Source organism: Cannabis sativa, chromosome 7 (assembly GCF_029168945.1).
Source record: "Cannabis sativa cultivar Pink pepper isolate KNU-18-1 chromosome 7, ASM2916894v1, whole genome shotgun sequence".
NCBI classification, from domain to species: domain Eukaryota; kingdom Viridiplantae; phylum Streptophyta; class Magnoliopsida; order Rosales; family Cannabaceae; genus Cannabis; species Cannabis sativa.
Genome location: NC_083607.1, coordinates 11643339 through 11670853, shown reverse-complemented (window position 1 = coordinate 11670853; position 27515 = coordinate 11643339). Strand labels below are relative to the sequence as shown.

Here is a 27515-nt window from a genome sequence, read left to right as displayed (position 1 = left end):
TGGCCAATGATACCACATATGAAGCAAAAAGTAGGAGATCTCTCATATTTGAAATTGATCCAAAACCAATTCCCATCTTCCTTTGTGATCTTCATTCTTCTTTGTAGTGGCTTATCGATGTTCAAAGTGATTCGCATCCTAAGATAATCCCTCCATACACCAATGAAATTCTTAGGATCGGACTCCAAGTATGTTCCCATTGTGTTCCCCACTTTGCGTATCGTTGATTCCGACATACATCCCGGTTCGACATCACGAAGTTGAACCCAAATGTCAAGCGTATTCAGAGTTAGTAGCTTCGGGTCTCCTCCAACATTCAACCTTTCAATAATCAATTGCATTCTACATATGTCCAAGGGCTACCATTGATCACACGTTGGATATCGACTTCGTGATAAAATTGAAATAGAAATCGATTAGTATCAAGTTGTTTAACAAACATCCCCATACCTGGCTGCCATAAACAAGCTAACACATTTTGCATTTTTTCAAAATCAATAACCCGGTTTGATAGCAATCTCCCCACCAAGCACCATCGATCGTCTATGCCTTCTTCTCTTTCCCCCGCTGTCACTATGACTGCTTCCAGATCCTCTTCTTCAATATTAAATCGTATTGTATCTTCCATCGCCTCCGAATGACGGCTAGAAGAAGCCATTTCTGTCCAGAGCCCAATCAGAAAAAATAGACAAGAGACCAAAACCAGTATACTCCACACGATCCACTCCAACAGCAACAAGACAACACCTTACACACACTATCTCACTGAAAACAGAAAGAACAAATCTCAACAAACACCAGACAAGACAAAACAAGAAACCATGTCAATAGACATGAACATTATTTCTTTAATAATTCAATTCTGCATATAGAGTTACTATTAACTAATTAATAATAATAATAATAATAAATCTAATAACTTTTAGTCACAACACAATTTGTGACTAAAAGTAAAATAGTTGTGACTAAAAAGTCCGTAACTAAAAATATTAATCACAAAAATTATAATTTTTTGTGAATAAATATATTTTTAGTCACAATACTTGTTGTGAGTAAAACTAAATTAGTGACAACTATAAATACTATGTTTTAGTTACAAGTAATTTTTGTTGCGACTAAAAGTCACATTGAGTCACAAAAAAATTATATTATGACTAAAAAGTTGTGACTAAAGGTAATTATTTTTTGAAGTGACCATATAATAATATTTCTTAAATATATAAAATTTAATCTTGTTTGAAATTTATTTATTAGAAAATATATCTAACTAATTTTATTAAATAATAAAATAAGTAAATAAGTTTAGATATTTTAAACAATATAACTAACAAATTTGTTATAAAGTATAATTAATTAATTGAACCAACGACTGATTAATTCATCAACATCAAGCTCTAGTTCCCTCTCAGGAGCCTCTGGGTTCTCATATTCCTCCTGCTCCGTGTGCTCCTCCTGCTCCTCAAGCTCCACGGGTACTGCGGCTTGCCTAACAACTTCCATATACCTGGTGGTATGGGGGTCGTTAATTGATACAATATAAAAAGTTTTTTTTGTACGGGCCAGTTTTGACTTGTCCTCAAAAATAATCTTTGACTATGACGAGCAACCGTGACTGCTACTTCAGCCTGCACAGATCTTCTCCTTAAAGGTCCTAGTTGACCAACATGCAGTGTATCTTGTACATCTTCCCAAACTCTGTACATCCACAAGAGTGAAGAAATTTCCTCTAACATCTTTTCCACTCCCACATTAAACGCATGTACACGTCTCCACTGATTTGGTTAAAGTAGTGGTGGTGTTATGTTTTTGATTCTGGGAAATCACTGCTAACTTACCACTCACAGAAACATGAAGTATAGGAAGAATTTCTCAGAGATGAGGATGTCTGCTCAAAGTCTAGGTTAATTCTTATGAAGAAGTTGGAGCAGTTTGTCTATTCAGAATTCACCTCCTCACAGAAGTCACCTGGGTTCATCTATAAAAAAGAAGAATAGGTTAGTATCCGAACAGGTTTGGATTGTCCTTCCAAAAGAAGAACATCCCAGGTACTTCAAACAGAAGGAAAAAAAAAACAAATTAAAATAAGGAAATCCACTCTAGTGCAAAAATTGATCTTAGGGTTTTAAAACCCAGAATCTCTGAAGAGTATAAAAAGGGAAAAAGAGACAATTATTCTTGCAAAAATTCCTCACCAAACATTTTTGAGTCAAGGCGCACGATTCTTGGGTTTGTTTTTTCTTTTCTTTTTTTATAAAAATAAATTCAAATAAAACTTAGAATCTAGCAAGCAACAACGAATACTCATATATTCCAGTAATTCTAGGCATGCAAAAGCAAAGTAAAAAAAGAAGAATTCAAAAGAAAATAACTTACTTACTGATGTGTCTAGAATAAATTTTTCTTGGTAGAAGGTCTGGACGAAGAACGAATCTCACGTAGCTTGAAGAACAACTTTTCCTTTTTGAAGCTTTGAAGAGTGAAGAACTGGTGAAAGTTTGGAATTTGGAAATTCCTCTTGTAGACCAAAAAAAGGGTAGTCTCGGTATGCGATTGAAATTAGGTTTTACCCTCAAAAAATGCCAAAATGTAGAATCATTAAACGTCTGGGGTGTGCAACCGTTAAAAGACGTTTTCCCATTTCTCGGTCTTTTAATAAGCATTAAATGTAGAGATTTAAAGAGATTTAAGAAGATACACACGTCTCGGGTAGGGAAAAAATCAACTCCAATAAGGCATGTGAACCCTAAAACGTGTTACTAACAATGCGACCATCAGTTCCCACGCATACTTGGGAGAAAAATGTTATTCTAATCTTCGCACAATGTGATGTGGCACTCAACAAGGTAACATATATTAAGTATGTTTTTACCTGGACACGATATACTAGTTTAAGGTTCTATCAAGAACAATTCAGAGCCAAACCGATTAAGTTTAGTTCTTCAACAGGTATTATCCGAGCAGGTTCAATGCCTTGCACTTCTCCAAGCAAATCACATACACCTATTTGAGTTCCATTCTTCATGCAAAAAAAATGCAGTAATTGAAGATCTCCAAAGATATTTCCTTTAAATATTTCCTCAATTATAGCTTAATTAGAATTTCTATTTTAATGGTACTGATTTTATCTCATTGAGAGAATCGTGACATTTAATATTTAGTTTCCCGAATTCTTCACTTATATTCACGAGACATTCCACCCTGTATTTTCCCTATAGTGGAGTGGGATCATTTTTTGAACTTTTGAAAGAGTTATTATGTTATTAAAATATTTGTAAGCTTTCTTGAGACTGATAAGAAACTCACTTGGCCGGACCGTTGTGATCTTAATAATTTTTTAAGTAATACAACTAAAAGGCGGGTAGGTTATTACTATTATCACTAGGTTGAATCTTTATAAATTTCTTGTGTTCTTATTACTTTATTATTATTATTTAATATTCATTCAATTTGATCGCTTTAAAGACGTTAAAGACGTAATGTTATTAGCTAAAACCGAGTTCAATAAATTATAAACAATATATATTTTGGAGAAGTGCCCATATTTTTGTTTAATTTAAAGTTAGAATATTAGTTAGAACTCCAAAGTACCCTTTGAAAGTTCTAGAATGAGAATTTCAAGTTCATAAATATGGTTCTACATACTATACTGTTTTTATAGATTGTGGGTGTTTAATATAATTAATTAAGAGCATAAATTAAATCCATACAATAAAAAACATAAATCAAATATGTTTAATATTAGCTAAAATTAAAGAGTATAATATTGTATGTTAGTGTGTATATTCTAGTGTTTCCATGTGTTAGCTAACTGTTAAGACTAAGCTACTTTTGAATAACAACTGTTAAACTTTTTTGTTGTGTTTCTGTTATTGGTACCAGTTACTTGTTGTAACTAGTCGTAGCGATATAATTGTAATCCTTTGAATTCAGTATTATATATATGGTTACACCATGTTTCAGGTGAATAATGCTGGGGTATTAATACGAAAGAAGTCCATAGAGTTCAATGATGAAGATATTTCAACCCTATTGGGAACCAACTTTGTGTCTGGTTTTCATATTTCACAATTGAGTCATCCTCTTTTCAAAGCTTCTGGCAATGGAAGCATTGTCTTCATTTCTTCTATCGCTGGGGCCATGGCAATTTCAGATTGTGCTATCTATGGGGCAACAAAAGGTAGACATACAAATAAATATATATTAGTATTAATTGAAACTATATTTGTTGGCTATTTTTGTTTTTTCTATTCCTTTCTCCATGCTAATTAAAACCTGTATCCATCAGTTTTTTTTTTTTTTTCAAATTTTTTCCACACCATATATGAAGAATTAAATCCTATTGAATTAATTTAAAATTAAACATAATTTTTAATTTTAGTCCATTCAGCTAACATTAGCTTTTAGGAATCCATTAGTTTTTTTTTTTTTTTGAAACATGTATATTCATCAATCAAAAACAACTACAAAAGTTTAGGCAAGTACGCCATTATATAGGCAGACGCACAAGAAGGGTAATTCCCCAACCACAACTTATTACAATTAGAAGAGATAGCCAATTTGGCCAAAGAATGGGCAACCATGTTGCATTGCCTGCTGATGTGAGTCACGACCAAGCAATGAGTGAACTCCGGAGCTTCACGAACTTCATCCAGCAAAGCCCCCCAATCTGATTTTGCTTTGAAGTTTCCTTTGATGTACTCAACCACCCGAAGACAGTCTAATTGAATGATGAAAGGGGTTGCTGCAATTTGGACAGCCAGAGAGATCCCCATTCGAAGAGCTAAAGCTTCAGCCAATTCAACCGAGAAAACACCTGCTTTATACTGAGTTTCTGCAGCAACAACCTCGCCAGTATGGGTCCTTAAGACCACTCCCAGACCGATTCTAGCCTCAGTACATAGCACACTAGCATCACTATTAATGCAGAAGCTATCCATGGGAGGAGGCTCCCAGCCGATATGCTTAATAGGAGGGGTTATCTTGCATCTGTCTACTGATGGATCATGGTGCATTAGGTAGTCAACTTCTATGTGAGCCCATTTTGTCCAAGACTCGTTTGAAAGGACATGGTGATTAAGCCGTTTCTTATTCCTTCGATTCCACAGCAGCCAAGACATGATTATGAAAAAAAAAAACAAAATCCTCCTTCACCACCTGTCATTTAATGTGAATGAGAATATCAATAATTGTACCTTTGCTCTGTTTGATTATCTTCCAGATTGAATAATTCTTCCAGATCTGTTTTGAAGAGGGGGAAAACCATAAGCAATGTTCAATGGTTTCTTCCTCTTGTCCACACCAGTAGCAATTGATATTAATTTTCATTCTGCGGTGTTGCAATATAGTGTTCACAGGGAGCCAACCATTAATTACATAACCTCCAAATGAAGTTTCGGATTTTGGGAGGGGCCTCGATCTTCCATATGCCATTCCACCAGTTTTTTGTTGTTGCTTCAGAGGAGGGGCCTGGAATGCAGTTATTTGCATCGGCTATCTTATAGCCACTACTTACATTATACATTCCATCCGGGGTGAAGTGCCACACAAAGTGATCATTGGAGTTTCTATTGCAAGGGGCCATTCCTAATCTAATAGGAATATCATCATGATGGAAACAATCTTTAATTAGATCCTGATTCCATTCGCCATTCTCCTCCTTTAGTGTATCCACCGTTGTTCCATTGGGGACCTTTGCCGGAGTGCGCAATGTAAAAGTTAAAGGACGGGGAAGCCATTTGTCTTCGTTTATTCGAATGTCTTTTCTTGATAGAACCCTCCATCTTATTCCTTTTTCTACGATTTGCCTTCCCCAAATTATGCTTCTCCAAAAGAAAGATCCAAATCCTTCTATTTTAGCCTCCAAAAAACTAGAATTGGTGAAGTAGCAAGCCTTTAATACCCGAGCCATCATTGATTGGGGGTTATGTAAAATTTTCCAACCTTGTTTCGCCAATAAGGATTGGTTAAATTTTTCCAAGTTTTTGAATCCCATAACTCCTTTCTCTTTAGGCTTGCATAATTTGTACCATTTCCCCAAATGGATTTTATGTTTTGAATCCGAGGATCCCCACCAAAACCTGGCCATCATTGCATGAATATCTTTTATTAATTCTTTTGGAAGGCAGAAACAACTCATGATATAAGTAGGGATTGCTTGGATTATTGCTTTGAGAAGAATGTCCCTTCCCGCTTGAGAGAATAGACTGGCTTTCCATCCTTGAAGTTTGGCTCTAATCTTAGAACGAATGTCCTCAAAAACTTCCTTTTTTCTTTTTCCAATTGTCGCCGGCATCGCCAAGTACTTTGTGTGCCATTCCACAAGTTTGACTCCTAGCACTGCCGCAAGGTACTCGCCCTCTTCCTTTTTAATCTTGCAGCCAACACATAATTCTGACTTGGTGAAGTTAATTTTCTGACCCGATAGCATGGAATACTCATCTAAGACAGCTTTCAAACTTCTTCCCTCCGAAGGTTTTGCATCTACAAATATGAAACTGTCGTCAGCGAAGTATAGATGGGATAATTTGATACCTTCTTTTCCAAACTTGAGCCCGTGAATCTTATCGGCTCTCTCCGCTTCTTGGATAAGGCAAGAAAGACCTTCCGCACATAGTAGAAACAAGTAAGGCGAGAGAGGGTCCCCTTGGCGGATCCCACAATTAGGTTGAATTTAGCCGCAAACTTCACCATTTATGAGAACTGAGAAGGAAACCGTTGTGATGCAATTCATGACTTTGTTTACCCACTTCTGTTCATACCCCAAACAAATCATCATCGCTTCAATGAACCGCCAACCCACTCTATCATACGCTTTTGACATATCCAGTTTGAGAGCCATCTTTTTCCCATTCTCAAATCTACCTTTTTTCATGCAGTGGAGACTTTCAAAACCCAAGATAGCATTATCCTGAATTAGCCGACCTCGTATAAATGCACTTTGGTTTTCAGATATGACTTCTTTTAGACTGTCCTTCATTCGGTTTGCAAGGCACTTTGCAATTATTTTATAGCTGACATTGCAAAGGCTTATAAGCCGAAAATCAGCAACTTGTTTTGGGCTCTTTACTTTCGGAATTAGACATAGAAGTGTTTTGTTGATGTGCCTGCAATCGATGTGGTTATTGAGAACATTCAGACATAGCCTAGTAATATCCTTCCCCACCACACCCCAATGGTGTTCATAAAAAAGTCTAGGCATTCCGTCAATTCCAGGAGCCTTCATGGCATTAATTTGGGACAAAGCACTTTTTATATCCGACTCAGTAAACTTAGAAAGTAGGAAATCATTTTGATTTCTACTAACTTTAAGTGGTACGAATCGTTGGAGATAGGCAATCATATCTCCCTTATAGTCTTTGGCTGAAAAAGGCTCTTGAAAGTGGTCATAAATGGTCATCTCTACCTCTTCCTTTGTGCTTATCCACTTCAGATATTTATCAAATATCCCACGGATTCTATTCTTTTTTCGCCTCGGGGATGCTTTTTGGTGGAAGTATTTGGTGTTTCTATCTCCATGGGCCAACCATAATTCTCTGCTTCGTTGTTTCCAAAATATTTCCTCCTTTGCCAGGTACCCATTGATATCTCTTTCTTTTGCCTTGAGACAAGAAAAGCCATGAGGAGTTTGGTCTCGGGATAACTTTTCTATATTTTTTTTCAATTCTTTTATTTTGGCTTGATTGTCCCTCCTCTGCTTATGATTCCATTGTTCCAGTAAGTTGCCACATAGCTGGATTCTCTCTCCAAACTCTTTAGCCGACCCCCTAGTACATCCATTTTGCCAATTTTCTGTGATGATTTGTTTACATTCATCCATGTCAGCCCAGGACTTTTCGTAGTGGAACTGTGAGCCCCATCTTTGTTTAGTCTCCTCCTCATTCGACATGGAATTAAAGGTGACCAATAGCGGGCAATGATCAGAACACCATCTACTTAAATGTTTCACTTTGGCTACTGCATATATCTTCCACCAATTGTTATCTACCATGACTCTATCAAGACGCTCAAACACCATATTCGTTGCCCTTCCATTACACCAAATGAAATTACTGCCTTCCACATCTAGTTCTCGAAGAGCACAATTGTCAATGGTTGTATTAAAATTCTTCATTAGGTACCCCGGTTTCCCTCCTCCTCCAAGTTTCTCATTAATGCCTCTGATTTCGTTGAAGTCACCCCCACACATCCACGACCCAAAGTTGTTTCTTGCAAGCCTTTTCAGAAGAGTCCATGAGTGTCTCCTTTGAGAAGGATCAAGATCCCCATAGAATCCCGTAAAGTGCCAATTAAGATCCTCCTCCGTATTGATCCAAGCATCAATATGGTAGTCATTGAAGGACCTTAATTGAACCGAGAAAGGAGCCTTCCAAAGGAGGGCCAGCCCCCCACTTTTTCCTTTGGCATCTACACAAAAGCACCCCTCAAACCCCAACCGAATACGGATCGATTCCATTTAATGGCTTTTCGAACGCGTTTCGGAGAGGACAACAATACCAGGATTAAAGTCTTTCACATGTGTGGCAAGAGCATTCACTGTCCAAGGGTTGCCAAGCCCTTGGACATTCCAAATAATTGAATTCATTGTCCTCAGCGACCCTGCTCCGCAGAGTTTGCCGCTTCATTAATCTGCTCAGAGGTTGAATCATTTGGCATAGAAACTTCCCCTGTTATAGCATCAAATCTGGTACCCCATTCTTTAGTCTCAGTTGCTTGAATCTTGGAAGGATTCCCCAATTTTGGCACAAATTTTCTTCGCTTTTCCCGCTGCCTTTCCCGCTGAATGTTTTTCCCAGCATCAAAGGTCACGGGGACATCAAAGAGGATTCCGCTCGATCCCAACTCCACACTTTCGGTCTCACTGATTCTGGCCTTGCAAGATCTATTTATGTTTGGACTCATTGTTGCATCATTCCCCATGGCTGCTCTCATTCTTTTCCTGATGGTCATTTCGGTCTGTTCCTGGTTGATATTCATAGTTCCTTGGATGTAATCCGCATCTCGAGTATTATAAGGAGGAGTAGAGTTGATGGTTAGAATAGTTTCATCTTTGTGTGTAATAGATTGTTGATAATTATTAATGTAAGGAGTATGAAGGGGGCTACCTTTCATTTGGTTTGCTTGTTGAATTGTATCCTCTCCCTCTTTGGAATTTTGTTCTATCACCCGAGATGGTGGTATGTTTTTTATTCCTTGGCCATTGGTTTGGTTCGTCTGATGTGTCTCCCTTTTGTTATTTGATTCTATTCTCCCCATCATGTCTACTTTGAGCCACGCACCATAAGCCGGAGCCACTTCTCCATTTTCCTTCGTCAAAGTAGCTCAAATTTCTGAGCATTGGTGCAATTCATGCCCAATCTTCCCACAATTGAAGCACATATAGGGTAACCGATCATATTGGAATTGAAGCCATCTACGCCGTCCTTCATGAGGAAACAAATATCCCGGGAACATTTTGGATTGAATGGAGTTCTTTACTATGAATTTAAAGAATCCATTAATTGTGATACGATTGATATCCGATTCTTGTATGTCCATCACTTCTCCTGCCATACCAGCAAATCGAAGCATATTAGTGTTCGTGATTGCTTTGATTGGTAAGTTCAACACTAGCCCAGAGATGGTGGAAGAAGTCAATGTCGTCTCCCAATCCGGGGGTATTCCATTCATTCTTTCTAATATCAGGAACCCAGCATTCAAAACCCAAGGAGTTCTTCCCAAGATCCTTTCTAACGTATTGTTCTGTTTGAAAGAGAGGATCAAGAACAGAGCTTTGTCTGTTATTTTCTTGATTTTCAGATCCCAGTCAAGTTCCCCCAAATTGCATAGCCGACAGAGTATGTTCTTTAGTAAAGAACGGGTGAATGGTTTCCTAGTACATAGTCGCCCAATGAGACACAACTTTCCTATATCCTCAGCCCCATCCTCATTGATTTCCCATCCTTCCTCATCTGTGACGGTTAGTTTGCTTGTTCGGGATAGCAGATCCTCCATTTGAGCCATGCTTTCATAGCACCTCTGTTGAATAGGCTCTTCCAAAGAGAGCATAGGGGAGTTTCCAATCGCCATGTTCAGAGAGAGAAAAACCCTCCATTAGTTTTTGCTTGACAAGAAATATAAGAACATAAACTTTCACTACATATATACAAAACTGTTTACAATGAGAATTTGACGAAATATTGATGCTCTGGTAAGGCACGATCGGAACTGAGACAACTTTTACTGAAAAAAAAATGAAAAGTGTTGAATACATTCCTATATATAATCCTACAACAAATTATTTGAACAGTAATTTGTGTTAATTTCTAAAAAAATTACATAAAACCTGCATATATGGAACTGTGATAATGAAACTATCATAATAGTTATTATTTTCTATTAAACAAAAGGGGTTTTTTTTTTTTCATTTTTACACTTCAAACATTTTTTTTTTTTTTTACGGAATTCTACATAGAAATTCTTATTGTACCTAGCGCTGCAACCTAAAGTGCAATAAAAAATCGTATAGAAACCCTTATTGCAACTAGCGTTGCAACTACTTTAGAAACTCAAACTGTAAATTTGAAAAAAAAAGTTAAAAAAAAATAGTATATGAGGTAATTCCCAAAAAAACAAAGAAAATTCCATTGAATACTCATTTTATTTTATTTATTTTAATTTTTACTTTTATTTTTATATTCTTTAAGATATATCTAATTTTATAAATGATGTTCCTATTTTAATGTAAAATATGTGTTAGATTTAAGTGAAAAAATAAGAGTATATTGAACAATCTACTCAAAAGTAAATATATTTTAATGAAATATAATATAAAAGTATTTTTGATTCATAAATAAAAAAAATATTTCTCAACTTATTAAAAAAAAAAAAAAAAACAAACAAAAACAAAACATGTATACTAAGCGCCTTAATTAAAATCCACTCTTTTTTTTGACATAATTAAAATCCACATTTGTTTTATGTAATATTATAATTTTTCTCGTTTGAGGTTTGGATGTATATAATATAATAGAATAGATAGGGTGAATGTGACTATCATTTGTTTTCACGTAATATTATGGTTTTTTTTTTTTTTTTTTTGAGGTTTGTATCATATCATAATGATCCAATATATTTCATATATAAATTATGTGAATATTTCTGAAAAATGATGAACGACTTCACTAGAATAAAAAAAATGGATTAGGTGATATCAAAATATCACTTAGCATCAAAAAATACATTCTTAGAATATTTTCCCACTGATTCAGCGTCGAAAGTTATGTTATATGTTAACTTGAGAGCTGGACTGTCAACCTGTGTACTAATTAATATCATAGCAGTTTTTAGTAAAATAGTCATAACTCACTCAATAATGATTTGATTGATGCAATTGAACTTGTGTTTTGAAACTATTTCAATTATCTATCAAGTCATGTCTCATACCTCAATCCCTAAAGATATCAAATCCAAATTTTGTCATCAACAAAATTACGAATTTCAACTACAACTACCCGAAAAAAGTCCTACGGACGTGATTCAAGCTCTAGAATTGATGATTGATCACCGGAGTCAATTTCACCATTAGATCATCATTAATAGTAAAAAATATTATTCTATTTTTAGACATTTTTTGAATATTTAATTATTATTTTGATAGAACCTCCTTGTTTATAAAAGGAGAGTTCATCTAGCTTATTTTTCACATTCAGAAAAGTGTCCATAAAGTCAGAGTATTTTTCTCCAATTTTTCTCTCTAAAAATTTTGAGCTTCCATACTTAGTCAATTCTCTTGTAATTCTCGTGAGAAGTAAAAATTCGAAGTAGACGTAACTCCATTACCATTGCGACATGAGGAGTGAACTACTACATAAATTTTGTGTGTCTCTCTATTTACCCTACTCATCTCTTATTTTATCTTACCAATTTAGCGAACGAGTGTTGACTGCTTTTTAGTATCAACATGTATAATATTGTTCTTGTAAAATTAACGTAAAACTAATAATTCGTATTTTTGTGAAAAAAAAAATGTATAAAAATATTAAAAAACTGTAGATTCTATTTTTTTTTTTTTTCTGTTTTCATATAATATATATTTATGAAAATACCCAACAAATATATGCTTATTATGTATCAAAGGCCACCACAAGATAATTCAAGATTTTGTAAACAAATTTCAACTAGGCTTTATTTAAAAAATCACATATTTTCATTATATAGTACTAATATAAATTTAAAGTGTGATATTTTTTTTAAAAAAAAATTGACATTCTTTTTAATAAAATTTAAAATATGTAGCATTTCTAAAAGCTAAATTGGTTATTTATTGTACCAAATAATATTTAAATCAAAAATATAGTATTTTTGCAAAATAAAATAAATTGTTTATCTAAAGAACTTTCAGCTGAGAGCGAGGCCCCTAAGCGGCGATTCAGCTCGCTCTTCCGTGGGAGAGGTCTGATTTATGATCATTAGTTACACGACCAAACTAAATATCCCAACTAAATACTCTTTTTGTTAAGATACAAAATATAGGGTTTAACTCACATTATTATTTCAAATTCCATGACAAATACTTACAGTAACATCTAAAAATGATACAATAATTTTAGGCATGTAATTTGTGTATATGAACAAACTGATGCCAAACTTGATTATTTTAATAAAATAGTCATTAAGATTACTATACAATATTCACAATCAGAATAAATTAATGGAGAAATGTAACGGAATAAATGAAAAATAATCAAAATCAATATTTGTAATATGTTGTTTATTAAATTTTTTTGGAAATCGAATAGTAGTGATTTATCTTATTTATTTTATTAGGAAACATAATTGGAATACTTAAATTGATTAAATTGCCTTTTTGAGTTAAACTATATTATATGGTAGTTATTTTGTAAGATATATTTTAAAGGACAAAACTATTATTATATATTTAATATTAAAAAATAAAATAAAAATAATTAAAATTTATTACCCTTTATAGTCTTCCTTATAAAATCGGTGGGGGAAGTTCTCCTTTTCTTTTCCCCTTTATTTAATCAAGTTCTACCTTTCTTAATTTTAATACTGTAAGTAAACAAATATAAAGTATTACGAAAGTATAACATTACGAAAGTATTAGAATAACCAACGATCTGTTATATATAAAAAACTTGATTAGAAAGATCATCATAGACATACATAGTTGATTAAGATTTTATATGCAAGACTTAATTTTAAGTGGCCAATAGTTATTAGAAAGGGTGAGTGCAGAGTCCGTCTTGAAAATATATGAGTTTAAGGTGACTTAATTTTTTGAACCCTCACTCTCAAAAATATATATAAATAATTATTTAAAATAAATGTAATAGAATAACCCATAACATTATATAATATAGAGAAATTTACATGGTATACTAACTTTTGTCATTTTTTTACAAAAATACTGTCAGACGGAATTTTTTACTTTTTTACTGTATTTTTTTATAAGTTTCATACTGCAGTATACTGTGTTAAGTTTTCACTGGTGTTCTACTAATGTTTTACTAGTGTTCTACTGTTGTTTTGAGTTGTTCTGGTTTGTGTTTTATTGGTGTTTTATAAAAACACAGTATTTTTGAAAAGATTTCCGTGTGACAGTATTTTTGTAAAAATTAACTCAAATTCCAGTATTTTTGTAAGTTTCCCTATAATATATCATATACTCCAACCGATTAAGTTATAAATATTTATTGTTTACAATACATTTAATTTTACTTAAATGCATAATAAAACTTTTTATTTTTTATTTTAGGCTTCGAAAAAATGTAAATCTTAAGTACAGGCCTAACCCACCTATACCTAAGGTCGCCCCCGTGGGATCCCAACAATATAACTTAAAAAATGTAATTTAACAAGATACTTCTATGAAAAAAAAAATTATATGCAAAACCAACAAATGTACAATAAACCGATAAATAAGAGTGTAAATGGGTTGAGTCGGATCTAATTCGGCTATGATCCGACCTGATCCAAATCGTGTAAGGATCTGCCCCGCAAGATAAGATACTCGAATCAGATTAGATCCGACTCAACTTATTCGGATCGGATCTGATCCGACCCCACCTGACTCTTTTTTTTTTTTTTTTAATATGAATATTAAATTATAATTTTATATCCATTTTAATTTAGATAATTTACATTTATAAGCGCCTTTTTTATTTTATTATTAATAATAACTTTTTTTTTTTTTTTTGAAAGGTTATTAATAATAACTTTAATTATCTCATTTATAATTTTAACGTACCGTTTTTTTAAATTATAATATAATTTATTGTGTATAGCTTAACTGACAGCTATTTCTTTAATTTTTTTTTGTCTTATTTGAACAAAGGCCTCTAAAGTATAAAATAAAACAAATCTTTCTTTTCTCTATCTTCTTCCCAACTTCCTATCAAAAAAAAAAAAATTATCATCATCTTCAAAAAAAATTCTAATCATACGGCAAATTATTTGGCTTAAAAAAAAAATACTATTCAATATACTTTTCAATGTGATCATTTGAGAAATATATTTTCTCACCTATTTTAAAATCAAAGCAAATATTTAGTTACTTACCTCAATTATATACTCATTAGTTACATTTCTAATAGTATATAAATAATTTAAAAAATAAAATTTTAAAAACAAGTAACCTATTAGGGCTATGTTAATTTACCAATTATATTATTATTGGTCACCATAAAAAAATTTCAACATTTTTTATTGACATCTCAAGCAGCTAATTTTTTTTCTTCAATAAAGTAGGATAATTAATAAAGAAATTAATTATTTTTTGTGTTGTGTATGGAAAAGTAACATCGTAGTTACTTTATTTTAAGTATCATAAGCAATTAAATTGTTATTTTTCATTATGGTGACCATAAAAAAAATATATATATTTTACATGTCAACATTACCACATTCAAGAATCATTCATTTTTCTTTTAGTTAACCAAAAAGTAACTAAATTTTAATATTAAATAAAATATAATACGCAATAAAATTCCCGGATTACTATTTTGTTATTTTATTTAAAAGATATTATATATTAACTAATAAGTTTCTACATTAAAATAATATTACTTCAAAAAATATAACGATGCCATAGCATAAATTTAAAATATCTAATTGGTTATTAAGTAAGAAGTCTAAACTTTTTGCTAATAAATTATATGATTTATTTTACTTTATTGTAACACATTAGTTTTATGAATAGTATGGAAGATAATATAAATATTGTTACACAAAAGAAAAAAAATGAACTTATAATTTAAAATAACTAATCTAAAAATTAAAGATTATCTATAGGAGATATTTTTATTTAAAGTGGATAATTTTATTAAAAGTAATTCATTGGTATATTATCGAAATCATAATTAATTTAAATATTACTATAAAGTATACAAAATAAATCGATTTCATATCTATGCTTATTTGTTATACTATATGAAAACTAATTAGTTTCTACAGTAAATTTAAAAGGTAACTAAAAATATAACTTTAAAATAACTAATTAGCAATTTGAATGTTTACCAATAACTTATTATGTGAGTTTTTTTTTTTAAAAAAAAAAAAAAATTATTGCAACTTATTAGTTTATTAAATAGACTTAAAAGTAACATAAATATTTTTATAAAAGCAAAATAAAAAATAAGTAGCGTAAAAGTATTTAAAATAACAAATTAATTTAATATAATCTAAAAGTAAACACATAAGTTTCAAAGTAATAAAAAGGTATATAAAATAATTGGTATATAAAAATAGTAGATTATTATATTAAATAATAAACTTTAAGGTTACCCAAATGTATGTTAAATAATACGATAGCACAATATAACTTAAAAAATAACTAATTGATTATTAAGATGTTTACAAATAAGATTTTAGAGGTAACCAAATTGTATCCCAAATTATATAATTTAAATTGAAGTTTTTTACATATAAGTAACTAATTATTTTCTTATTAGCATCATAATTAAGTAACCAAAAGGTTACTTTTGAAAACCCGAGAAAATAATTAAAAAAAACGAAATTCGGGACTAATTACGTTCCAGGTATATTCATTAGAGATAAGGTATTTTTTAATGACGTGGCAAGGTATTATTGTTCTTGAGATTTATTACGGTATTTTTGTAAATAGTTTTATTTTAAGTATATTATTGAAAAAATCTCTTTTAATTTTGTATTAGTATTATTTTATACAATACTATGTTTGGTATTGATATGTATTAATAGATTGTGTAAAGATAATATATTTTCAATAAACTCTACCCCAACACCAACTACAGGTCGGGTCCGGGTCCAAGTTTGTGTCTGGGTCCTAGTTTGGGTTCGAGTCAGAGTCCTGGGTCTGGGTCTAGGCCTCGGTCCAGGTCTAGGTTCAAGTCAAAGTTTGGGTCCGGATCCGAGTCTGGGTCCTGGGTCCGGGTCCGGGTTATGGACTTGGTCCCGGTCTCGGGTCACGAGTCTGGGTTCGAGTTCTGGGCCAGGTTGGGTCCGGGTCCTTGTCCTGGTCCCGGGTCTCGGTCCCAGTTCCAGTCAAGGTCCGGGTCTCGGTCTCGGTCCGGGTCCGGATCCGGGTCTGGGTCCGGGGTCCCGAGTAAGGGTGTGTAGAAAGTCATCCAATTCAATTACAACCAACCGATCCAATCCTAACTGACCTAATAAAATCGGATATCTAATCATAATTGGATCGGATCGGATGTAAATTTTAAAAATCCAATTGGATCGGATCGGTTGTTGGATTAGGCATCCGATCTAATGGATAACCGACCAAAATGATCCAATTATCATTCAATGGTCATCCAATTATATTTATATATTTTTAAAAATACATTTATAATTTTATATATTTAATATATTTTATTTAAAAATATATATTAATTGATTTAATATATATTTATCACATGATATTAAAGAAAACAATCCTTAGATTTAAAATATTAATTCTCATATTCCTAAACGCTAATAAAACTGTCAATACGTATTGAATAAATTTTATTTTTTTAACAGTTTTATTATGAGATCATGAGAATTAGGTTAGACTAAATAATGTTTATTATATATATTGGATTATTCAGTTTTAAATTGTTTTTTTTTTATACATATATTTTTTAATGAAATTAACTTAAATGAAATGGATTGGATGGATCCAATCCATTCAAATAAAAAACCAGTCAATGCATCCAATGGTCGGAACCGATCCAATCTAATATATCTATTGGATTGGATAAGATGAGATGACTCAATTTGATTGGATTGGATCGGATAACAAAATTCAATATCCAATAAATAGTTGGATTGTATCGGTTGGGTCCAAATCCATTGGATGTGATCCAATGAACACCCCTAGTCTTGGGTCCCGGGTCCCGGTCTGGGTCTCAAGTCCTGGTTTGGTCCCAGGTCCCGGTCAGGGTCCGGGTCCCAGGTTACGGGTCTGGGTCTAGATCTAGGTCTCCAGTCAGGGTCCGAGTTCGGGTCCGGGTCCGAGTCCGAGTCCAGGTCTTGAGTCCGAGTTCGGGTCTGGGTCCCAAGTCAGGATCCGGGTCCGGTACGACGATAAGTGCATCTAAGCACAAAACATAAGTATCAACTATAAATACAACATACAAGATAGTCATATGACCAATTCACTGTATCATAGCCATTTTCTAATATTGTAACATTATCACCATGCAAATAATATATAAGAACCATAAATCAAACTTGTTCACCTAAAATTTTATCTCATGACGTGAACACTGTTTTTATATATATATATATATTTATATAAATCAAGTTATATTATATTGCTCCAAACTAATTATTTAAAAACTATTAGCACCCTAACAAGAGGGCCTAAAATATATCAACTATACAAATCTTTTTCGTTTTTTAACTTTACAATGAATGAAACCACTCTTTGTCTTTCTCATTGACCTTTTTAGGCCAACCAAATCAATCCTCTGCTTCAAGTTTGCTTTAATAGCACATATAAGCTTGGAAGGGTCCTCTAACTTATCCGTCCCAAGCTAGCCAGAGCAGCTGCCAACACAAGTTTTTGAAACTTACTAATCTTTGCTCTGCGAATCCACCGAATTAGAATAGGAAGAGCAGTAGAAATTGCTCTACGTTGTAGCCAATTCTAATTAATCTCCAACAAACATTGGACAACATACTAACATTCAAAGAACAGATGCAATGTTGTTTCTTTCTGTTGGTTACACATCATACATGTCTCTTCATACATACTATGAACAACCATTCATAGTATGAAGTTGTGTTTAAAGGTAATGAATCTCCCCCAAACTTCATGGCTCCAGTGAGCTTTGTTTTGCGAGGGACAAAACATTTTATAGCATTAGAAACTATGTATTTGCTCTATAAAAACTGTTGGTCATTCAACAAGGATTTGATCTGATCTTTAAGGGAGACAAGACTCTTCCAGTGTTAGCTCCCTTGAATTAGAGCTTTGTAGCTCCACCAGTCCTCATCCTTAATGTAAATACTATGGACACTGTTTTTGACATGTGGCACAAACGAAAGAACCCTGGGCCCCACATCCTGGACAAGGCAATCAACCTATATGCTGGGCACTGTAGTAGGGCCTAAGTTGACATATGGGGATATAGAGGTAAGCACTTAAGTTTTGTCTTTCAACAGTTCAAGAGAATGGGTTACGAAGACACTAGAATGATATCTGGAAGCTAGAGATATGAGTTGGACATCTTAGAAGTCCACTTCGGCGCCTAGGTAAGCACCTAGTGCCCATGTTAATTTATGTGCCCTAGATCACATCGATTTCGATTCTAAGTTTCAATACCATAGGCAAATGACTAGACAATTGCAACAAAGTACATGGAAGACATGCCATAATCAAGTTTCAAGCCTCATAACCAATTTTAGAATAGATCCCTACTTAGGGGGCACCCAGGTTAACATCATGTGACCCTGGGCACACAACGACAAGTGTTTAGGTTTTATGAGAACTTCTTTCAACAATGATTCCTCAAATCTGTCATGGAACAATGTGTGTACTTGAGTTTGTGCAGTGGGCTCCCGGTTGGCGGACAAATAGGTACTAGGGCCCTCATTGGTAGTGTGCACTCACTGGGCGCACAGGTCACCCAAGTGAAAAATCTGAGCAAATCATTGCTGCTTTAGATGAAACTAGATTTGCATGAACATTTTCCACCAAGAAAATTATTGGGCGAAAAAGAAGCAGAATTCAAGCATGCTTAACCTAAACCCAGTCCCTAGGTTGACCTTGGACCCTTAGAACATGTTTTCTGAAGATGTTTCCTAAGAATTTCCTCCATTTTAATCAAATAAGAGGAAACAATAGCTTTCTAAAACTAAATGAATCCATCTCGATGTTGAAACACCTGGGGGTGCCTACGTTGACATCCTCATGAAACCAGTGGCCAGATTGACAATTAGGTCACACTTGGGCTCTATTAAGCTTTCTGAAAATTCCGTGTGAGTAAACCTTATCCAAGAGCTCCTAAGTGTTGTAACGTCTCAACATAACACTTTAGTTCAAAACTCAACGCTCAAGTTGACACCCTGTGCCTAGGTTATGCACACCTAGAGTAACTAGCGCTCAGGTTGAATAAGCACTTAGAGCATTATGCTTATTTTGCACCAAGAATAAGCACTCATGGTAAAGGTAAATCTCATTCTAGTATATTAACCTATGGCTTGATTGACATAGATGCATTCAAGTGATCTCCAATCATCACCTTGTGCTCAACCAAGCATCAATCACTAAGAATGGAAGAGTGTATAAATTTCTTCGTTATAATCAACTATGTGGTGCTCAATCATGCTATTTCACTAACATTTTTGGAGAGTAGTAAAAAACATCACCTAGTGCCTAGGCATTGGGTGTCAAGACGATGCCTACGCCAAGCTAGTGTAGCGTGCACCACCGAGGGCTCTAATCATGTTTTTTTCCAAAGTCATGTAAGCAAATCATGATTTTGGCTTCGTGTTGCACCAATATCACTCGAAATCTTAAAATGTGTTAAAATCAAGCCAAACCGAGAAATTTGCAACTAGGTTGACGTTAAATGCTTACCTTGTCCCTAGTACGCCAATTTTGTTGTTGGTATAAAAGCAGTTGCACACATTGTAGTGTTTTGGTAGTATCTCAATCAATACAACTCGGGTTTATGTGATTCCAACTAAACTAGAAAGCTATTTAAATAATCTTTTGATGAATTTCTCATATGCATATCAAAATTAGACTTATTTCTTATCAAAAATTGTCTTACATTTTGAATTGTGATTTGTCATTATCAAAGCACCAAGAACTGATCGAACGACTCGTATTCGATCTCTCAAATTGATTGTCACCATTCAAGATCAATATAAGTAATCTCAACCATTTATCATAAGCATGTCATCATTTATTAGTCTCATATCATCTTAAAAGAAATATTTCTTGTATATTTTTGGTACTTGTAATATTTTATTATTATTTTAAGAATAATTAGTATTATTGCCCCCTGAACTTTTGACACTACCTAATCATACTTTTTAAAATATATGACTTGTTAAAAATTTGCCCTAAAATTTAATAGTTACATAATTATATCCCCTTTGTGAGGTTTCGTTTCTTTTACCATTAAAAATTAGCATTTTTTTCTTTGAACTTTGACCAATATACTAAAATTTTCCCCTTTTATTAAAAGAAACTAATTATAAAAATTATAATTTTCTATTAATTATGAAAAAGTTTAAAAAACCTAATAAAAGTATTAAAGTAATAAAAAATATTATGTCTACTTAAAAAACCTGCATTATTTCTAAAAAAAATATTTTCAAACTTTATTTTATTTATAAACACATCTTAAAAAATTAAACGAAAATTATTAAAAATTCAATAATTATATTTAAACAAACTTAGATATTGTGTAGAGAAAATCAAGTTTATTTTATATTTACAAATTCATATCTTAAAAATAAAAAAAAAATAATTAAAAATTCAATGTAAATATAAAATTATTTAAAAAAAAAGTAGAAATTAAACTAAAATAAATATTACATTTACTTAAAAAATTTAGATTTTTGGAGAAAAGAATAGGCTCAAACTTGTTCTTGTAAAATTTAATTTTTACAAAAATTGAATTTGTATTAATATACAATTTTATTTCTAAATAGATTTTTTTTAATAAAAATAATTAATTTTTTAAATTACTTAATTAGTTTAAAAATTTTAATTTACTTTTTTAATTTTCTTAATCATTCAAAACTCTTTTTTTTTTTTTTTTTTTTTATGATACAAATTATTTTTTAAGATTAAACAAAATGTTGAATTTTTCTCATTTTTATTTAGAAGTGGGTACAATGTGATAGTTGTTAAAATTTAAGGAGAAAAATTGTTAATATACAAAGATATGTCTGCATTTAAATAAAATAATGAGATGCAACTTAACACAACAACTGCATTTCTATAAATGTAAAAGTTTAGGGAAAACTTTTAACAAGTCGTATATTTTTGGAGCACCATAAGGTAGTGTTGAAAGTTCACAGAAAAAAAATTACTAATTATTCTTCTTTTAAATTTAAACATGCGGCCATAATTTCCTATAAATTGGAGACTCATTTAGATATTTTTACAAGTCATTCATTCTAATCACTAGACTTTCTCTCTAAAATTATGGTTCTCAAACATTAGACTCTACACTCCAAGTCTACTCTTGTAAAGCATTTGGCTTCGTGATAATAAAAGCTCAACTGAACGTACCTCTATTACCAACTTACAGGGAATAAGTGAAAAACAATAAATCTGATTTCCATTGTCTCTACTTAGCACTCATTTCTTTGACAACTGTCCCTCATTAGACATACTATATTGGCAATTTCTCAACATCAACAAAATAGAATTATGTCAAGTATAGGATTTGTGTGCATATGTCAACTCTTTCTTATATTAGGTCCCAACAATCCACAACAATGTCCTACGATTCCTTTTAAGTAGCCTTACGAAACCCTAGTTCATAACATGTATAACAATAAGTTTAGTTTCAAACTCAGTTGAAAAACTAGCCATAAATTCTCAATGAATGTTACTATAAGCCCAAACAACATACATTAAATATCTTTAACAATACCCAACGAACCTTAAGAAAATATCTCCAATTCTAAGTGTCAAAATTCAAACTAAACGAATGCTAGCTAAAACTTCTACCACACAATGGTCGACTAATTGTTGAAGTTCGATCGATTGGCTACTAAAGCACAGACCAATGCTCCAATAACAATTTGGACTCTACATTGAATGCATAACATCATAAATAACTTCTGAACATAAATGAATCTCCCAATAATATATATTTTAACACTTAAGCCAAAAATTTTAAATTCTAAACCTAACTACTTCATCTTTAAATTCCTAAAAGTAAGCGAAACCTACTAAATTCTTAATAAATATCATCAATAGATACATATAAAATCCATAAAATTCTATCATAAATACATAAATACATAAAATTCTAATATCATGTAATTTCATTCACTAATTCAATAAAAAGCTCTTTAAACCCAACAGATTTTGTAAAGTAAATTTTTTTATAATAAAGTATGAACAATTATCTTAAATCTTAACGAATGTTAACTTACTTAGGCGATGATCAATTTTGATGAGTAATTAAATTGCTTTAATGTTTGAATTATCTTATTATTATTATTATTATTATTATTATTATACTCACCTTAATTTGTTATTTGTGTTAACAATATATAGGAGCAATGAATCAGGTAACAAGAAACTTAGCATGTGAATGGGCAAAGGACAACATTCGTGTAAACACTGTTGCTCCAGGATTCACTAGAACAGACATGTTGGGGAGTTTTTCCGTATGTATTCTACTCATTTTTTCAATAAATTTGTTTTATTTTTATTTTGTTCATTAAGAAATATTCTTTAATTAAAATAACAATTAAGAATTCATAAATATAAATAACTTGGGACTCCATGCCCCTTTTAATGTGTTAGTTCAATACTTGTAGTTTTATGGAGACTGATTCATGAACGGGAATTAGTGTTGAATACTCGGGACGAACCTTGAGATACTGGACAAATAAATCTTCATCCATGTCTAAGTCGAGATGAATTATGGTTCCAAGGTTAGACAAGGACAGAGGCTAACACCCACTTTGTTAGGGAGACTCTGGCTTGGGTCAACCTTAGGGGCTACTCGACCTAAGCCGAACCCTAAGGATACTTGACCTAGGCCAACTCTCTATAAGGTGATTGTGGCTTAGTCCGTCTTTGAGGGTCTTTCATGCTAATGGTACAACCTAAGTCCATAGGGGTTATACCCTTGTATAAGGTGACCTTACGTCTTCTTTGTGGGTTTATTCTATTGTAATCCCATGCCACGTGTCTTCATACACACCAGGTCATCTTTGTGAAAATGGCCCCATTATAGTAGTATGACAATACGCTAAGAACTTATCCTGTTAGAGTTGCGTGCTTTAGCTCCGTCTTGATGGCTTAGTGGGCCTTATAACGAGAACCCCATGCCTCTACTACTACAATACATCTCAAACTTAAGAAAAAAAAATAAAGTTTCTTTTTACATAATTTTACAGCATAACCCCAATAATAATTTCCACTATACAATAAAAAATAAATTGCGAGGAAAAATAAATGATTACAAGGAAGATAATTAGTTTCCTTGTGAAAATAAAAATTAGAGAAGAAAATTCAAAGTTGTGGTCTGCATGTGAGCCTCTTCTTTGTATTTCTTGTGGTCTTGGGTTGTAATCTTCGTAGTGGGTAAGTAAAATATTGACTTTTGACAAAATCTTGTTGTTTGATGCTTGTGATGTGTAGTATAGGCTTTGGGTAACCCAATTTTTGTTTTGATTTCATGAAATTTGGACTAGTAATACCCCAATTTTGATATAGTGACTTTGGGTGTTCTTACATTTATGAAAAACACCAAGAACGCTATGGTCATGAGAAACATTATTTTTCTATTTTTTATTCTCATAAAATTCTCTAAAAAGTGTTTTTGGATGATGTTTGTAGATAAAGGATGTAGTATGTACTTTGGTAAAACTTTGTACCCACACTTGTTAGGGCCAGAACAAATAACCTTTGGGTGCATGGCCCAACACCACTCGACCATGGACGAGTACCTCACTAGGCAAAGAATGGCCTGGCCTTACTCAACTAAAGGCCGAGTTTTTTACTTAGCATAATATCTCGTTGTCACGCGACCTTGGGCGATCCTGAAAGAAATGGCTCAATACTACTCAATTATGACTAAGTACATCATTATTATGTGGTTAGAAATTCCATTCAGATTGGGTACACATCAAGCTAACTTAGTTACCAATTCTTAAAATTCTTTACTCTTGAGACTCAGATTACGACCCATAGTACTCAGCCTAAGTACCATGTTCATATCAATAATTGTGTGTGATGCTTTTGTGGTGAAAACGGTCTGAACTACACAAATTAATCAGTTTGAGCTAGCCCTTAGGGGTACCCGACCTATGCCAAACCTTAGGGGGTACTTGGCCTGTGTTGCCTAAATTTGATATATTATTGAAAGATTTTTCCAAGGCCACTAGAATCACGTCAATCAAAGTTATGAGTAGAGAGATATGCTCAAAACATTAAAGGTTACAGTGGAAGATACTCTACTTGAGCCGACCAACATGTGTGATTGATGCAGTTGCTCCATCATCTCGATGCCTTGAAGATGGCTGGAGTGTCTTGGAGTCTCGCAGCAGTGGTAAGTGAGGAAACAACATGACTTGAGCTTGTTGCTCCCACAGATGGCGACAAACTATTGACGGTTAAAACTCATTAACCAAATTATAGTTGCAAAATTGAAACTTGGATGCAATACCTAAGATTAAGATGAAGATTTGGAAATCTGAAAACTTTCAAAGAAATGTGCAAAATAGCTATGGAGAAAGATATAAGTGTATATTTCTCTAGGTCAAGTGTTACAATGATTTTCTAATCCCTTTTTACATCTGAGAAAGGGGTATTCATAGGCTATAATTGCCTAGGGTACACTAGTGATCCCAAGGGACATGGTGACATCCATGGCCTGCAAGCTACATGTTGCAGGTGGTTGTCTTGCACCTTGTACCTTTGTTTGGTGTCAGGTGGTCCTTGGTTGCAGGAGTAGAGGCTATAGTGCACCCTTAGTCGGGTTTGTCAGGCCTTGCAGGTGTGGTGTCTCCACTACTTGTACCTCATTGCCATTAGAGCATGCAGAAGACGTAGTTGTACACACCTTTCATGCACGCCTTATTCTTGTGATTGTACTCTTGTCTCCTTGTTATTCAACACTTAGGAAAATTCACTAAGAATATATATGCTATTGTAGGAGGGCATGTCAAATGTTGATGTCGAGCAACTCTCGAGAATAATAGCCTAGTGACTCCATGACGAGCATGACCGAGTGAATTTCTCTAATGCATGACCGAGTGACATTGTGAGAAACATGGCCGAGTTGCTTCTCTAAAGGATGGCCTAATGACATTGTAAGAAGCATGGCAGAGAGTGACATTGTGAGAAGCATGACCGAGTTACTTCTCTAATGCATGGCTGAGTGACATTGTGAGAAGCATAGCCGAGTGTCCTTGGTCTTAACATGGCTGAGTGACCTTGATGCTCACATGGAGGAGTGACTTCAAGCCATGCATGGTCGAGTGGCCTCTTGAATGGTCATGGCCGAGTGACTTCAAGCCATGCTTGGCCGAGTTACCATCTACCCTACTCAGCCTAGTGCCTCTCAAGCTATGGTTTAGTTGAGTGGCCCCAGGATACATGCGTTGACCTAGTCATTCCTTGGCCGATTCTTAAAGTCAGTTTCTTTCATTTCTCAAGACTAATCGTTTACTAATCTAAAAAATTAAACTTTTTAATTTTTAGGGTTAATAAGCTCGTACTGAGAAAATGGCATGCGTCAACAGTGTTCATGATGTGCAAGTAGCTTGGCAAGCTTCTAATGTACCAAAGGCAAAAGAATTTGACAAGGGGCCCAAGTTCTGAAAACGATATGGATGACCATGATCCTACTTCCACTAATGTTGATCCCGATAAAGACCTATCATGAATAGTTCCATTGGAATGGTAGGCTGGACTTACACCTGACCGAGTTATTTACATTGGACGCAAGGTGTTGAATCGGGTAGGCTTTGTATTTTTCTCTTGGAAGATTAATTTTCTTGTGGAACATATATAGAATTATTTTCATGGGTGTAAAGACTTATGGCTATCCAAGCAGCTTTTATTCCTGAGACCTTATCCTTTTTGGGACACCCTTGATGCTATGCCATTGTTTTTCTTTGTATGGACCTATGCGATTCTATTACTATATTCTGCTATGTCTTAACTTGTCTGGCATGTACCACCCTATGCGTAAACATTTATTTATTTATTTATAGTTAATGATGTATTGCATACATGTCGCTCAAGACATTGAGCAATGCACAAGCACTTTAAAACTCAAAATTTTTAATATTTTTAAAATCCATTTAAGTGAGCGTAAAATTTTATCCTTATTAGTCCATGTAGAGTGTGGTTACCCCCTAAGTGACTAAAAAGGTTTGCCTTTTGGTCACTTGCTAAATAACTAGGGTTTTCATGTAGGAACTGACATCATCCCTTAAGTTTGCCACTATGATTTCATAATGATTACCAAGAAACTGACCCTGGTGACATGGATATCAATGTTTGACATGTGGAAAGAAAGAAAGCATCCCAGATTTGAGTAGTCCTGAGTCATATCAGTTGACATGGGAGAGGCCCCTAGCCCTACACCGAGGTTGACCCTAGGAACTCCGAATTGGGTTTTCAAAACTCGCTAAGTTGTTTCAAACTCACAATCTTTAAGTATTCTAAATCAAGAAGACAAGAAGAATCATGTCCAAGGTCTGAAAACTAAAACGAGATGAAAAAACACCCTGGAAGTCAATCGAGGTGCCTAGGGTTTCACCCAGCGCCCAGGTTTGACATCCCAACAAGGGTTTTTATTTTTGGGTCTGTCTTAGTGAAAATGGCTGAAACTTTGTACTTTGACATGAATAAGACCTGTCACAAACATATTTAAGGCATCAAAATTAGAATTGGAGCACTTTCCTTTTTGAGCACCTGAGGCACCATGCGCCTCGGGCACCTAATGCACCTAGTGCTCAGGTTGACATATTGTTAACCTATGGTGCTTCCAATCACAATATTGAAGAAGTATCCTGAGCATTTTATTTTTTTCCATCTAAAATGAAGAATATAATGCTTTTATGAAAGAAACAAATCGACTTGGAGGCCAAAATGGGGACCCAATGCCAAGGTTAACCTAGGCATTAGGCCCATTGCCCAGGTTGACACTTTATCAACCTCGACCATTTATAGAAACAAATCAGAAGAAGTCTTCATGGAATATTCTCTGTTTTTGCCAATAATAAAATATTTGGGTGCTTTTGGTAAACAAACAGAGTCATTTGGGAGTCCGAACTAGCACTACTACAAAAATGGGTTTTCCCGACGTTTTTAAATAGTCGTTTAAAGTATTCTCGTC

General features: G+C 33.5%; 1 protein-coding gene across 1 annotated transcript in view; it reads left to right on the top strand.

Moving 5' to 3' along the window:
* LOC133028911 (tropinone reductase homolog At5g06060-like) overlaps positions 1 to 27515 on the top strand; it is a 41282-nt gene that overhangs the window by 5397 nt on the left and 8370 nt on the right. Inside the window, exons 3-4 of the mRNA XM_030624929.2 lie at positions 3961 to 4177; positions 22712 to 22824. Coding sequence (XP_030480789.1) covers positions 3961 to 4177; positions 22712 to 22824 — 330 coding nt within the window. The remainder of the gene's footprint in view (positions 1 to 3960; positions 4178 to 22711; positions 22825 to 27515) is intronic.